Raw genomic sequence first — 12,485 nt, 5'->3', positions numbered from 1 at the left:
CCTGTGTGCAGCAACAAAGACCCAACACAGGCAAAAAAAAAAAAAAAAGTCCCAATTTATAGTCTTAACACAGCATATGAAGGGGCATTTACACTCTTGCCAACACTATATATTATCAGGTCTTTTAAATTTTTCCATAAATGGTATCTTTAATATTACTAGTGAAGTTGAACGTCTTCTCATAAATTCTTTGGTTATTTGTAATTCTGTGAATTGTCTGGATTTTTTGCTTATTGTTCAACTGGAATTTTGGGGGAGATATTGATTTGAAGATGCTATTTTTATGTTCTAGATGATAATCACTTAGCTGTTTATATGTATTGTATTTGGTCCTTGTTTGTCCCTTGTCTTTTAACTTTATGGCAACTTCTGTTAAATGGAAGATTTACATTTTACATTTTTAGTGCCAAATTTAGCAATTTTTAAATTTATCTTTTCTGTTTTTTTAAAAAATAAATTTATTTATTTTTATTTTTGGCTGTTTTGGGTCTTTGTTGCTGAGCGTGGGCTTTGTCTAGTTGCCACGAGCAGGGGCTACTCTTCGTTGTGGTGCACAGGCTTCTCATTGTGGTGGCTTCTCTTGTTGCGGAGCGCAGGCTCTAGGCAGGCAGGCTCAGTAGTTGTGGCGCATGGGCTTAGTTGCTCCGCGGCATGTGGAATCTTCCCGGACCGGGGCTCGAACCCGTTTGTTCCCCCTGGATTGGCAGGCGGATTCTTAACCACTGCGCCACCAGGGAAGTCCACCTTTTCTGGTTTTTATGTGACTCAATTATATAGCCTGTGTCTGCTTATCTTGCACATTTTTAGTACTTTAGTAATTAAGTATGTTTTTTAAATACTTGTGGGTTCGAATATGCAAACAATTCAAATACTTTAATCTCATAAAGAAAGATTGAAATAATATTTGAATCTGATCTGAGAAGAGGTCTCAGGTTATAAAAGAAATACAAATCACACTGAAATGTTATTGCTTCATTATATACACAGTGAATACATTATATTCATTATATTTCTAGTTCTTTCCAGTTTTTTGCAATTGGAAATTCATTATTTATGTTTCATGTATAATATTTCAATTTTTTGGAATAGGTAATAATTGTACATGGTACAAAATTGACAAGGTACAAAAGGGTATGTAGTGAAAAATCTTCCATTTCTATTCTTTATTATCCAGTTTTCCCTCTTGGAGGCAGCCATTTTTATCAATTTCTTGTGTCTTTTTCCAGAGATATTTTATGCATATACACAACATATTGTTTATGTTAATTGATTCTTTTCTTTTTATAGCTATATAAAGCTGCACCTGCTTTAAACATAATTTGTTCTTCACACCAAAAATCATTCACAGTTCCAGAAGGTAAATTAAAATAATTGATGAATAGAGAACAGCTGTCAACAGTAAGAAGGGACACACACTGCATCCATGTTAGCCGATTAGCAGACGTGACAGAGCCTTGCAGTTAGAAGGGCTTTTCTTTTGTTTGTTTACTTAAATGATCTAAAACAAGTCTATTTTCTTTCTTCTTATTAAACTGACCTAAGGATCAGAGACTTCTGATTATTCCAGACTTGCTATTTCCCCCTAAGAATATATACTTCCTGTTACTGAAATGTGAGTTAAAACAAATTATAAAAGTTAAAGGGAAATCATAGAAATTAGCCAAACTAACCCTCTTATTTTATGTATGAAGAAATTGAGGCCCATAGAAATTGTAACTTGCAGTGTCACATTTATATTCCTGAAGGACCAGACATTTACAATTAAATGATCTGGCAGCAACATAAGTTTTTGGAATGCTATTTTATTAAAGAGATAGCTAGCAAGTTTTTTCTCACTCTTTTTTTCTTTCTTTTTTTAAGGAAAAAGTACCATAGTCTTATGTTGCAGTTTGATATTTTATGAAAAAGCTTCATAGTACTTCATTTCCTTATCTGCATTTTTGCCTGTAAACTGGAATGGTAAAGGACTATTGTTCAGCGTTAGGCACTCTGTAATTCTTGGAAGGTGAAAGAAAGTGGTGTTTATTGTTTAGGATGGAGATGGGGATTAATGGAGCCTTTTTATGCACTTTTTTCTTGATTATAAAATATTTAGTGGCTGTGCCTTAATTCCCTTAATCTTATGCTTCTGAATCATTCTCAGCCTTATGCTTCTGAATCATTCTTAGCCTTGTGCATTTTTCTTCCTTTCTAATCTGTATTGTAAGTAAGTAGAAGAAGAACCTCATTGCAAAGGAACATTTAAATATCTATTTATATTTGGCTAGAAAGCTACCACTGATATATTTTTCATGAAACTTTTTCCGTATCTATGTATGGAAATATACATAGAAGTCAATATATTTCTATTACCATTCTTTTTTTTCTTATCTGTTGTTAACATTTTACCTTTAATCTTAGATTTCTAAAAATAATTTTATTTCTTGCCCTCTAATACATTCTTCTAATCTTGATTCACTAAGACAGTAATCAGCAGGAGTCCATATAGAGACACCATCTGGAATTTAGTTTCTGTAGGTGTTAATTGTATATTAGTACTAAAATACTAACCACTTTCCAGCTGGTTTCCAGATATATTTATTTTTAAAGAAAACTCTTGTTTCCTTACCTCACTTAGTCCAGATATTGAATATAAGTAAACATTTATTTCTTAAAGGAAAATTCATAGCATTCATGTTTCTGTGATTTTTTTTTACAGTAAATCTATCATTTAATACGGAAATACTGAAACACTCTGATTCCTCCTCCCCCATTTTGTTTTCTGTTTTCAGTGGAATACACTTTATTGTTGGTCCTATATAAATTGTGCGTGATGAGTAATTGTTCACATGTACCATGGGCTGGCAGGTCTACCTAAGATGTTATCAGGGCCAGAGCTTTATCCTTTTGAATGGCTTCTTTTTTTTTTTTTTTTTTGGCTGCATCACGTGGCTTGTGGGATCTTAGTTCCCAGACCAGGGATCTAACCCATGCCTTCGGCAGTGAAAGCACAGTGTCCTAACCACTGGACCGCCAGGGAATTCCCTTGAATAGCTGTTAGAACAGTTGCAAACAAAAGCATCTACTCTGTACTTTTTAAGAGACATTTCTTCATTGATGTTTTTGCTTCTTAAGTTAATAAGTGTTAATTTATAACACCTATTACATACTGTACATCTGATTAAAAAATCATTTTAGTGGTTCCTAAGCTAGTTAAATCTTACTTTGGATTTGTAGTCCCCTTGAGGGGAGGGGAAGAGGCATTTATTATTGAATTCTACTCCTCTGAATTAGCAAAAAATTCTAGCTTTGTAGTGATTAGTAGTTTAAGGAAATTAAAGAATGAATCATGCTTTTATGTTATGTTTAAAAATATATACATATCTAATTTCTAAATTATATAGTTAGGATTTTGGGAGCCTCTACAAATGTTTCAGTAACACAGGGTGGGTTACAAAAGAATAATTCTAAGATATAGTCATTATGTTATGTGTCTATGTTTTATGTTGTATCCAGCAACAGTAAAGTTTATAAGAGTTAAAATTCTGGGTTGGGTGATTAAAATATCATACTTTTCTACTGGGGATTCTACAGTATAGAATTAAAACTTATCTTTTTAAATGAATTATTTTTTATTTTTTAAATGAATTTTTTAAAACCCTGAATAATTCTAGGGTAATTAAGATCTATTTTTTGTATCTATTCAAATTCTAGATATAAAGTCAGTGTAAAATATGTATCTGTAAGAATATACTACTTCTTTTTCTCTTAGGTTTTATTAATCAGAAATGATGGCAGCATGAAACTTGTGGGACTATTGCCATAGATTCGTAGTAACTCCAGAGTTACTTAGTATTAGACTGAATGTTGAATGAGGCCTATAAAATGTTTAATATCATTGGATGTATTGAACATTAGAAAATTATAGTCTCAGTTCTGTATTAAGTTGTGTGATTGGTATATGGTGATTTAAGTGAAGTGCCCTCTAAGATTCGAGGGGAGTTTACAATTATTTTTCTGAGAGTTAAATTAGCAAAAGCCATTCTTTTCTAGTAAGAATTATCTGAAGATTTGGGGAATGCTAAAATTGCTAATCTCAGAGACACAGTTCTGAAATATGATCAGAATTTATTGAATGGAAATATCATTAACTTTATTGTACAGAGTCTTTTGGACAAAGTCTATGAAGAGAAGGGTGGTCAGCTCAGAAGATAGCAAAGGGAAACCCAAAGCATGAGGAATTGGGTGGCTGGCCTGTTGGGGGAGAGAGATTTGTGAGTTGTCTGTTTCCTGAGGTAGGCATGTCCTTATTGTGGAGATGGATGTATGAGATTAGCTTAGTCTGATGTCATTAAGTATTTGAATCATAATTATTTTTCCATGCTCTGTCCCTTGTTTACTCTATCACCTTCTCCACCTAAGAGAGAAAATGTATTCATCTGATGAACATTCTAGTCTGCTAGATGTTTGTACTTCTCATTATGAAGAAATAAATTGTCAAAATAGTAGACAAAAAATAAACCCATGTGCATACATGCATATGTTTATGTTTCTGTGAATTTGGTTGAAGATAGGTCCTGTGAGAAGATAATTGGTCCTGTGAGAAAGATACGTTTACAGTCTGTTTCATCTGATGAGGTCTGTTTGCAGCTAGTCCGCTTAGCTTGGTAGTCTTTTGTACTGCTCTGAGCGTGAACATTTGAAAACTGCAGCAACTTAGGCCATTTAACTTGTGTGGCCTCATCTTTAAAATGAGAGTGTTAATCTAATGATCTTCAGAATTCCTCCTAGTTCTAATTCTTGATGAATTAACCTGTGTGCTCAATTGTATCACTGCAGACTTACAAGTGAGAGAAGGGATTTGAGAGAGCTGAAATATCACTGATGTTTAAGTTGGTAGTACCAATATGACTTAAAGTTGCACATTTTAACCAACCTTGTTTTGTTTGGTTCCAAAGTATAGGGTACAACATTTTACTTGTTGCTGCTACACTCTATAAGTTTCTTAAGGACAGAGCCAATGTGTCCTGACTATACAGGACAGTGTCTATCACAGAGAAAAGACAGTAAGTGCTTATTGAATTAGTGTGTAGGGCATAGCTAAACATGGTTTGGTTATTAGTGATTTTTTAAAATATTCTTTATTATGGCAAATTTTAAACGTATGTAGGAGTAGACAGAATAATATTGTCTTAGTTCATTTGGGGTGCTATAACAGAATACCATAGACTAGGTGGTTTATTTATAGCATTAATTTATTGCTCACAGTTCTGCAATAGATGCTGGAAGTCTGAGATAAGGGTGCTAGCATAGTTCCGTTCTGGTGAGAGCCCTCTTTCCGGTTGCAGACTGCTGAGTTCACATTTTATCCTCATGGAGAGAGTCGAACTAGCTTTCTGGGGTCTCTTTTATTTTTTATGATGATGATGATGATGATGATGATTTTTTTAGGAAGAGCGCAAGGGCCGCGAGCGGCCGGGAACCCCGGCCCACCCCCTGCGCCGAGGGTGGCGGAGGACCCAGACACGGATGCCTTCGGCGGCGCGCGCGTGCCGCCGCCCCTCCGGCCCCCACGGCCCCCCGGGAAAGGGGCCCACGGGGCCGCCCTGCGACGTCCCCCGCCTCTCGGTCAGCACCCGCCTCCCCCTTTCCCCGTCCAGCCCGTGGGCGAGGCCCACGGCGGGGTGGGGAGGAGGCGCGGCGCGCCGAGGCCGGGGGGCGCCGCCAGGGGCGCCCCCTGACCTCTCGCCCCCCTTTTCCTTCGGCGGGACGGGCGCCTCCCCCGACAGACCGGCGCGGGCCGGTCCGGGAACATGCGCGCCGGGACCTGCCGCCGCTCCCATCGCGCAGACGGTGGGCAGCCGCCGAGGGTGGGCCGAGGACGCCGCCCGCGGGGTGCTGGGTGGGGGAGTCCGGAGAGCGAGGGAGGGAGGAAGGAAGGAACGGACGCCGAGCTTTCCTGGGCCCCGCCGCCGCCACCGTGGCGGCGGTGGTAGCGACAAACCCTTGTGTCGAGGGCTGACTTTCAATAGATCGCAGCGTATGATTATTATTAAAAAAATTTTTTTTATTTGGCCAAGCCGCGCAGCATGTGGGATCTTAGTTCCCCGACCCAGGGATCGAACCTGTGCCCCCTGCAGTGGAAGCACAGCGTCTTAACCACTGGACTGCTAGGGAAGTCCCTGTGGTCTCTTTTATAAGGGCACTAATCCCAATCACGAGGGCTCTGCCCTCATTACCTAATCACCTCCCAAAGCTCCCCACCTCCTAATACCATCACTTTAGGGGTTAGGATTTCAACATAAGAATTTTGGGAGGAGACCAACATTTAGACCATAGCAAATATAATGAACCTCCAATTACCCATTATCCTACTTTAATGGTTGTGATTATTGTTTTATCTTTACTTCCTCCCACATGCTGCTGCTTGTATTATTTTGAAGCAAATCACAAACTTCATATCAATCTGTAATTCCATTGTGTATCTCTCAAAGATAAGGACTTAAAATCATAGCCATTCCTATATCACACCTTAAAGAATGACTTGGTTTTGACAAATATTACATTAGTTTCACTTAGAATAACTGTATTAAATACTTCCAAGAAACTTGTTATGTGAAGTTTTCAGATAGTTAATAATGCTTAGAAATAATAGAACTAATTTTTGTTTTTGTTCTGTTTAATATTTAGGTTATCAACATGACAGCTGAAGAAACAGTGAATGTAAAAGAGGTTGAAATCATTAAGCTAATTTTAGACTTCTTGAATTCAAAGAAGCTTCACATTAGTATGTTGGCCCTTGAGAAGGAAAGTGGAGTCATAAATGGCCTATTTTCAGATGATATGCTTTTCCTGAGGTATGATTTCATTAGCACTGTGAGGTTTGTAGCTCATTCCAAGAAATGTTAAGTATTAATAAGATAATAGATACAGTATGGATAGACCTTTGTAATTATGAAAAAACAAAGTATAGTTTTTTAAATGTTTATTTTTATAAAGAACGTTTACAAAACAAAGTTTTCTGTAGAATGTTTTCAGGAGTAAGATCCAGAGATTCATTAAAAAGAGTCACAACTCTATTGTGTTTGTGGCATCATCATAAAAAATATTTGATTAAGAAATCAGAGACTCTGTAAAGTTAAAAAAATATTTCTGAAATACCTTTTTTATGCTATAGAAGTAAAACATACTCGTTATATAAAATATTCTTTGTAGAAAATATAGAAAAATAAAGAAGAAAAATCAGCCCACCATCCACACATACTACTGATAATTTTCTGTGCATATTGAAAAAAAAGAAACAATTCTGTTGCATTTAGAATTTTGTATCCTGCTTTATCCATTAACATTATAAGAATTCTCTATGTGATTACAAATTTATGCTTTGAAAATTTTCGATTTACTTAATTTCCTAATGATTCCCCTATTTTTAGACAATTAAATTGCAATTTTTCTTAAATACATGCTCTACTGAGCATCTTTCATACATGTGACTATTTCTGTATCTTGAATTACTTCCTTAAAACAAGATTCTTGGAAGTGGAATTACAGAGCAAAAGGGAGTCAACATGTTTGCCAAAATGGAAAGCTAAATATATCCTTCCTTGAATTGGATTGAAAAAGAAAAACCCAAATTTCCAGGCAGAAATGTATTCTGTGCTTATGTGATACCAAATGTCCTTGATAAGAAGTACAGATTCTTGGATATGTAGCATTTTGTGGCTAGGAAAGCCTTAAGAAATGAAATGTTTCTAACTCATGAAGAAGGAGCTTTTTAAAAAGCTTTATTATTAGGAGAGTTTATTTAAACTCATTGCACTTCCCTGTATTTGACATTATGAATGACATTCAGCCCCAGGGAGCTTAGTCAACGATATAGTCAGGAACCAGTACTAAGGCAGTATTCTTTGGGCTCTGCCATTGCTACTTCTGGAATTTAGCAGTGGCTCTCAGATATCCCCATGCAGAAACCTGATGGTTTGTTATGAAGTTTTACTGGTCTTAGGTGAAATTACAGGATAGTAAGTTTTTCATTAAACTAAATGTATTCATCTTAAAGGGCTGCCGGCCTTTGAAATTGTGTCCTTCTTACTTTTGAAATATTAAAATGTCCCTTTAGGGCTTCCCTGGTGGTGCAGTGGTTAAGAATCCGCCTGCCAATGCAGGGGACACGGGTTCCAGCCCTGGTCCGGGAAGATCCCACATGCCGCGCAGCAACTAAGCCCGTGCGCCACAACTACTGAGCCCGCACTCCAGAGCCCGTGAGCCACAACTCCTGAAGCCTGTGCGCTTAGAGCCCGTGCTCTGCAACAAGAGAAGCCACCTCAATGAGAAGCTCGTGCACCGCAACACCGTAACTAGAGAAAGCCTGTGCATAGCAACAAAGACACAATGCAGCCAAAAATAAATAAATAAAATAAATAAATTTTAAAAAAACCTTTAAAAAACAAAATAAAATAAAATGTCCCTTTATAAAATGATTATGATACATATTGTGATTGCTTTTTATTAATATTCATTCTTTGTCGAATCAAAAGTTGGCAATCCTTTGTAGATCTTCCCTGCCTATTTTTTTTTTTTTCGGTTTAAATCTTTAATGCACCGGCTGGCTGGGCAGTGGCAGCGGGGGTGCGGCGGGGGAGGCTGCGACTGGAGCGCTGGGGAGCAGTGCCCAGTCTGCTTGACAGACAGCTCATCAGGCCCCGCAGAGGCTCCAGCTTCTGCTCCCGAGGGTGCGCTGAGCTCCGCTCCCTCCACCACGTGCGCAGCCAGGGGAAAAAGTAGAAACAGCCCCAGTAGATCTCCTCAGCCTCCAGCGCTACCTCGTATCTCCTCAATCCCGACATGTCCTGGATTCGAAATGTCTCCTGGAGGGGGGCTGAGGGGTCGGTGCAGCCTAAACGCCCACCCTCCCTGGCTCCACTCTGGAAAACTTCCTGCCTATTTTTAAATTTTCTGTTCTAAAAAAGCATAAATAGGGAAATTACTTTTATAAAAGAACAGTAATCTGAATGCCTTATAACTTTTAGAAGTTCCTGTAGACTACTTAAGTAGGATGAAATATGATATTATTCATTACTATTTTCATTCTCAGAATATAAACTCTAGTGTTAAATGCCTCAAAGATGTTGAATTCACAGTTTAGAGCAGGGTTTTCAACCTCAGTACTGTTAACATTTTGGGCCAGATGGTTCTTTGTTGTGTGAGTGTGGGGGTTTTCCTGTGCATTGTAGGGTGTTTAGCAGCACTTCTGACCTATACCCTGAAGATGCCAGTCGCACCCTAGTTGTGACAACCAAAAATGTCCCCAGACAGTGCCAGATTTCTCCAGGGGGCAAAACTGCACCCAGTTGAGAACCAATGACTTAGTGAGACTGGAACATACCAACACACTGGCCCCTAAGTAATACAGAATAACTTTAAACTATAAGATTAGTGGGGAAATAAAGAAACTTTTAGACTTAGTTCAATGTTTTTACATAGGTAAAAAAAAATTTTAGAATGAGGAGTGGGTGCAGATTCACAAATTCTTCTCATATAGCATATGTTGTTACACATAAGTTGTGAGGAAGTTTATTATAGTGGTTGAGAAACCAAGTAAAATGTTATTCTCATTACCTGCTTTGTGAAGTTCTAATGCTATCTTGTCATCTCTTCTGCTTTTAATTAGTGTAACACAAATTTGATAGCATGTGTGGATTTTTCTTTATATAGGCAGCTAATCCTTGATGGTCAATGGGATGAAGTTCTTCAGTTCATTCAGCCTCTAGAATGTATGGAAAAATTTGACAAAAAAAGGTAAGATTTCATCTGTATTTTTTAGTGTCTTATCATTGGTAGAAGTTGAGCAAAACAAAACAATAAACAAAAATTTAAAAACAAGACTTAGCTTTCCTAGAAGATAGTACACTCAATCCCATTGAGTTGGAGAACTTCTAGAGGACAGCTTGCATGTACTTCAATTAGTTGAACATCTGATATATAAACCCCTTAGTCAACAGTGTCTATATATAAAACATCGCAAGGGCCATGTCTGAAGCAGTTGTTTCGTCATGATAGTACAAAGAATTTAAAGATGTCATTCCATTGTTTCCTGGCCTCCATTATTTCTGACAAACAGTTATCCTTAATTCTCTTGTATGTAATGTTTCTTTCTTTCTATTTTTTCTTCTTCTACTGGCTGCCTTCAAGATTTTCTCCTTGTCATTAGTTTTCAGCAGTTTGATTTTGATGTGCCTAAGTGTGATTTATTTGTATTTTTTCCTGCTTGGGGTTTGCTGAGCTTTTTGGATCTATAAGTTTATGTCTTTCATCAAGTTTGGGAAGTTTTTGGCAGTTATATCTTCAAAAATTTTTTCTGCCCCTTTTTCTCCTTCTAAGTATACAATATTAGACAGATTGATATTGTTCCACAGTTTTGAGGCTTTGTTCCTTTTTTAAAAAAAACATTTTTTCTGTGTATTCTTCAGTCTGGATTATTTCTTTTGATTTACCTTCAATATTTATTGACACTTTCTTGAGTTATTAGCAATCTGCTCATAAATAATGAATTTTTCATTTCAGATATTGTACTTTTTGGTTGCAGAATTTACTTTTATTTATAATTTTTCTCTGAGATATTCCTATCTGTTTGTTCATTGTGACTGTACTTCCCAAAAAGCCCTTGAACATATTTTTAGTAACTGCTTGTTCACCAATAGTCCTTATTTGCTAATTCCAACTTTTAGGTTATATCAGGCTCAGTTTCTATTGATTGCATTTTCTCTTAACTATGAGTCACTTTTTTTCACGTCTAGTCATTTTTTAATGTATTTTGCACATTGGGATTCATTGTTGAAACTCTGGATTTCTGTTATCTTCCTTTGGAAGGTATTGATTTTTATTCATGCAGGGAGTTTACTTTGTTGTACTTCAGAATGCAAACTCTGTCCCTCACCTAGTGGACACCAGATGAAATCTCTGCTCAGTTATTTAGCCTTCAATCTGTTGCTTTCCCTGGGCTCTTTGGAGTCTCCCTTGCATCTTCAGTTTTAGGGATGACCAAGGATTTAGGCACAGTTTATACAGTAGATTTTGGTGTATTTTTCATTGTGGTTTCCTCTTGTTTTGGAAAAAAATGAAACCTGCCCACCACTTTTCAGCTGTTCTGGCAGCCGAACTTCTCAAAAGCCTGACTTCTCCAAAGCCTGTAAAACTGCAGCTTTCTGCCTGAGTTCTAGCTCACACTGTGTGGACTGGGGAGTGCTCTCAGCTGGAAGGCCTTATACCCTTCAGTCTCACCCCCTAAAGTTCCCTTTTTCAAGGATTGACTTCCCTCTAGTTATGCCAGCTTTTTTTTTTTCTTCAGTGCTTTCAAATATTTTTTGTATTTAATCTAGGGTTTGTTATTTGCAGAAAGGTTAGCCAGGTACAAGTTACTCCACCATTATCAGAAGTGGAACCTCATATTAGTTTCTGATTCTCCATAAACCATGCTATTTGATACCTCTTTGCCTTTTTTTTTTTTTTTTTTTTTTGTGGTTCACGGGCCTCTCCTGTTGCGGAGAACAGGCTCCGGACGTGCAGGCTCAGCAGCCATGGCTCACAGGCCCAGCCGCTCCGTGGCATGTGGGATCTTCCCGGACTGGGGCATGAACCCATGTCCCCTGCATTGGCAGGTGGACTCTCAACCACTGCACCACCAGGGAAGCGCCCCCTCTTTGCTTTTATACATTCTTCATTTATCTGGGATACTGTTTCTTACATCATCTCCTGCCTTTACATAGCACATTCTTGATCATCTTCCAAGAGTCATTTCTTGTAAGACCCTCACTATTTCTGGTAGACCTGTTTCATACTCCTTTGAAATCTTGCTGAATCCTATACATATTTCATGCAATTTATTAGATGACCCTCTTCTTTTTTTAAAAAAATTGAAGTATAGTTGATTTATAATATTGTGTTAGTTTCAGGTACACAGCATGGCGTTTCAATATTTTTGCAGATTATATTCCATTATAGGTTATTACAAGATATTGGGTATAATTCTCTGTGCTATATAGTTAATCCTTGTTGCTTACCTATTTTATGTATAGTAGTTTGCCTTTGTTAATCTCATACCCCTAACTTATCCCTCCCCACCCCCCACCCCCCATTTTGGTAACCACAAGTTTGTTTTCTGTGTCTGTGAGTCTGTTTCGGTTTTGTATATATGTTCATTTGTATTATTTTTTAGATTCTACATGTGTTATCATATAGTATTTGTCTTTCTTTGTCTGACTTATTTCAGTAAGCACAATATTCTCTAGGTTCATCCATGTTTTTGTAGATGGCAATATTTCGTTCTTTTTCTGCTTCCTTGTGTGACTTTTAAAAAATTTTTTATTGAAGTATAATTGATTTACAATGTTGTGTTAGTTTCAGGTGTACAGCAAAGTGATTCAGTTATACATATATCCACTCTTTTTTAGATTCTTTTCCCATGTAGGTCATCACAGAGTATTAAGTAGAGTTTCCTGTGCTATACA

General features: G+C 37.4%; 1 protein-coding gene across 2 annotated transcripts in view; it reads left to right on the top strand.

The window, feature by feature from the left end:
- Positions 1 to 12,485, top strand: part of WDR47 (WD repeat domain 47) — a 57,898-nt gene that overhangs the window by 11,161 nt on the left and 34,252 nt on the right. Inside the window, exons 1-3 of one of the 2 annotated variants that reach the window (XM_060026553.1) lie at positions 5,772 to 5,849; positions 6,670 to 6,836; positions 9,694 to 9,777. In XM_060026553.1, the coding sequence (XP_059882536.1) occupies positions 5,793 to 5,849; positions 6,670 to 6,836; positions 9,694 to 9,777 (308 nt within the window). In that variant the 5' untranslated portion in view covers positions 5,772 to 5,792. Of the gene's footprint in view, positions 1 to 5,771; positions 5,850 to 6,669; positions 6,837 to 9,693; positions 9,778 to 12,485 lie in introns of those variants that run through there. The other variant, XM_060026562.1, reaches the window with a different exon arrangement.

The sequence above is a fragment of the Delphinus delphis genome, chromosome 1 (genome assembly GCF_949987515.2).
Source record: "Delphinus delphis chromosome 1, mDelDel1.2, whole genome shotgun sequence".
Classification (NCBI taxonomy): domain Eukaryota; kingdom Metazoa; phylum Chordata; class Mammalia; order Artiodactyla; family Delphinidae; genus Delphinus; species Delphinus delphis.
This window is presented reverse-complemented; position numbering and strand designations above follow the sequence as displayed.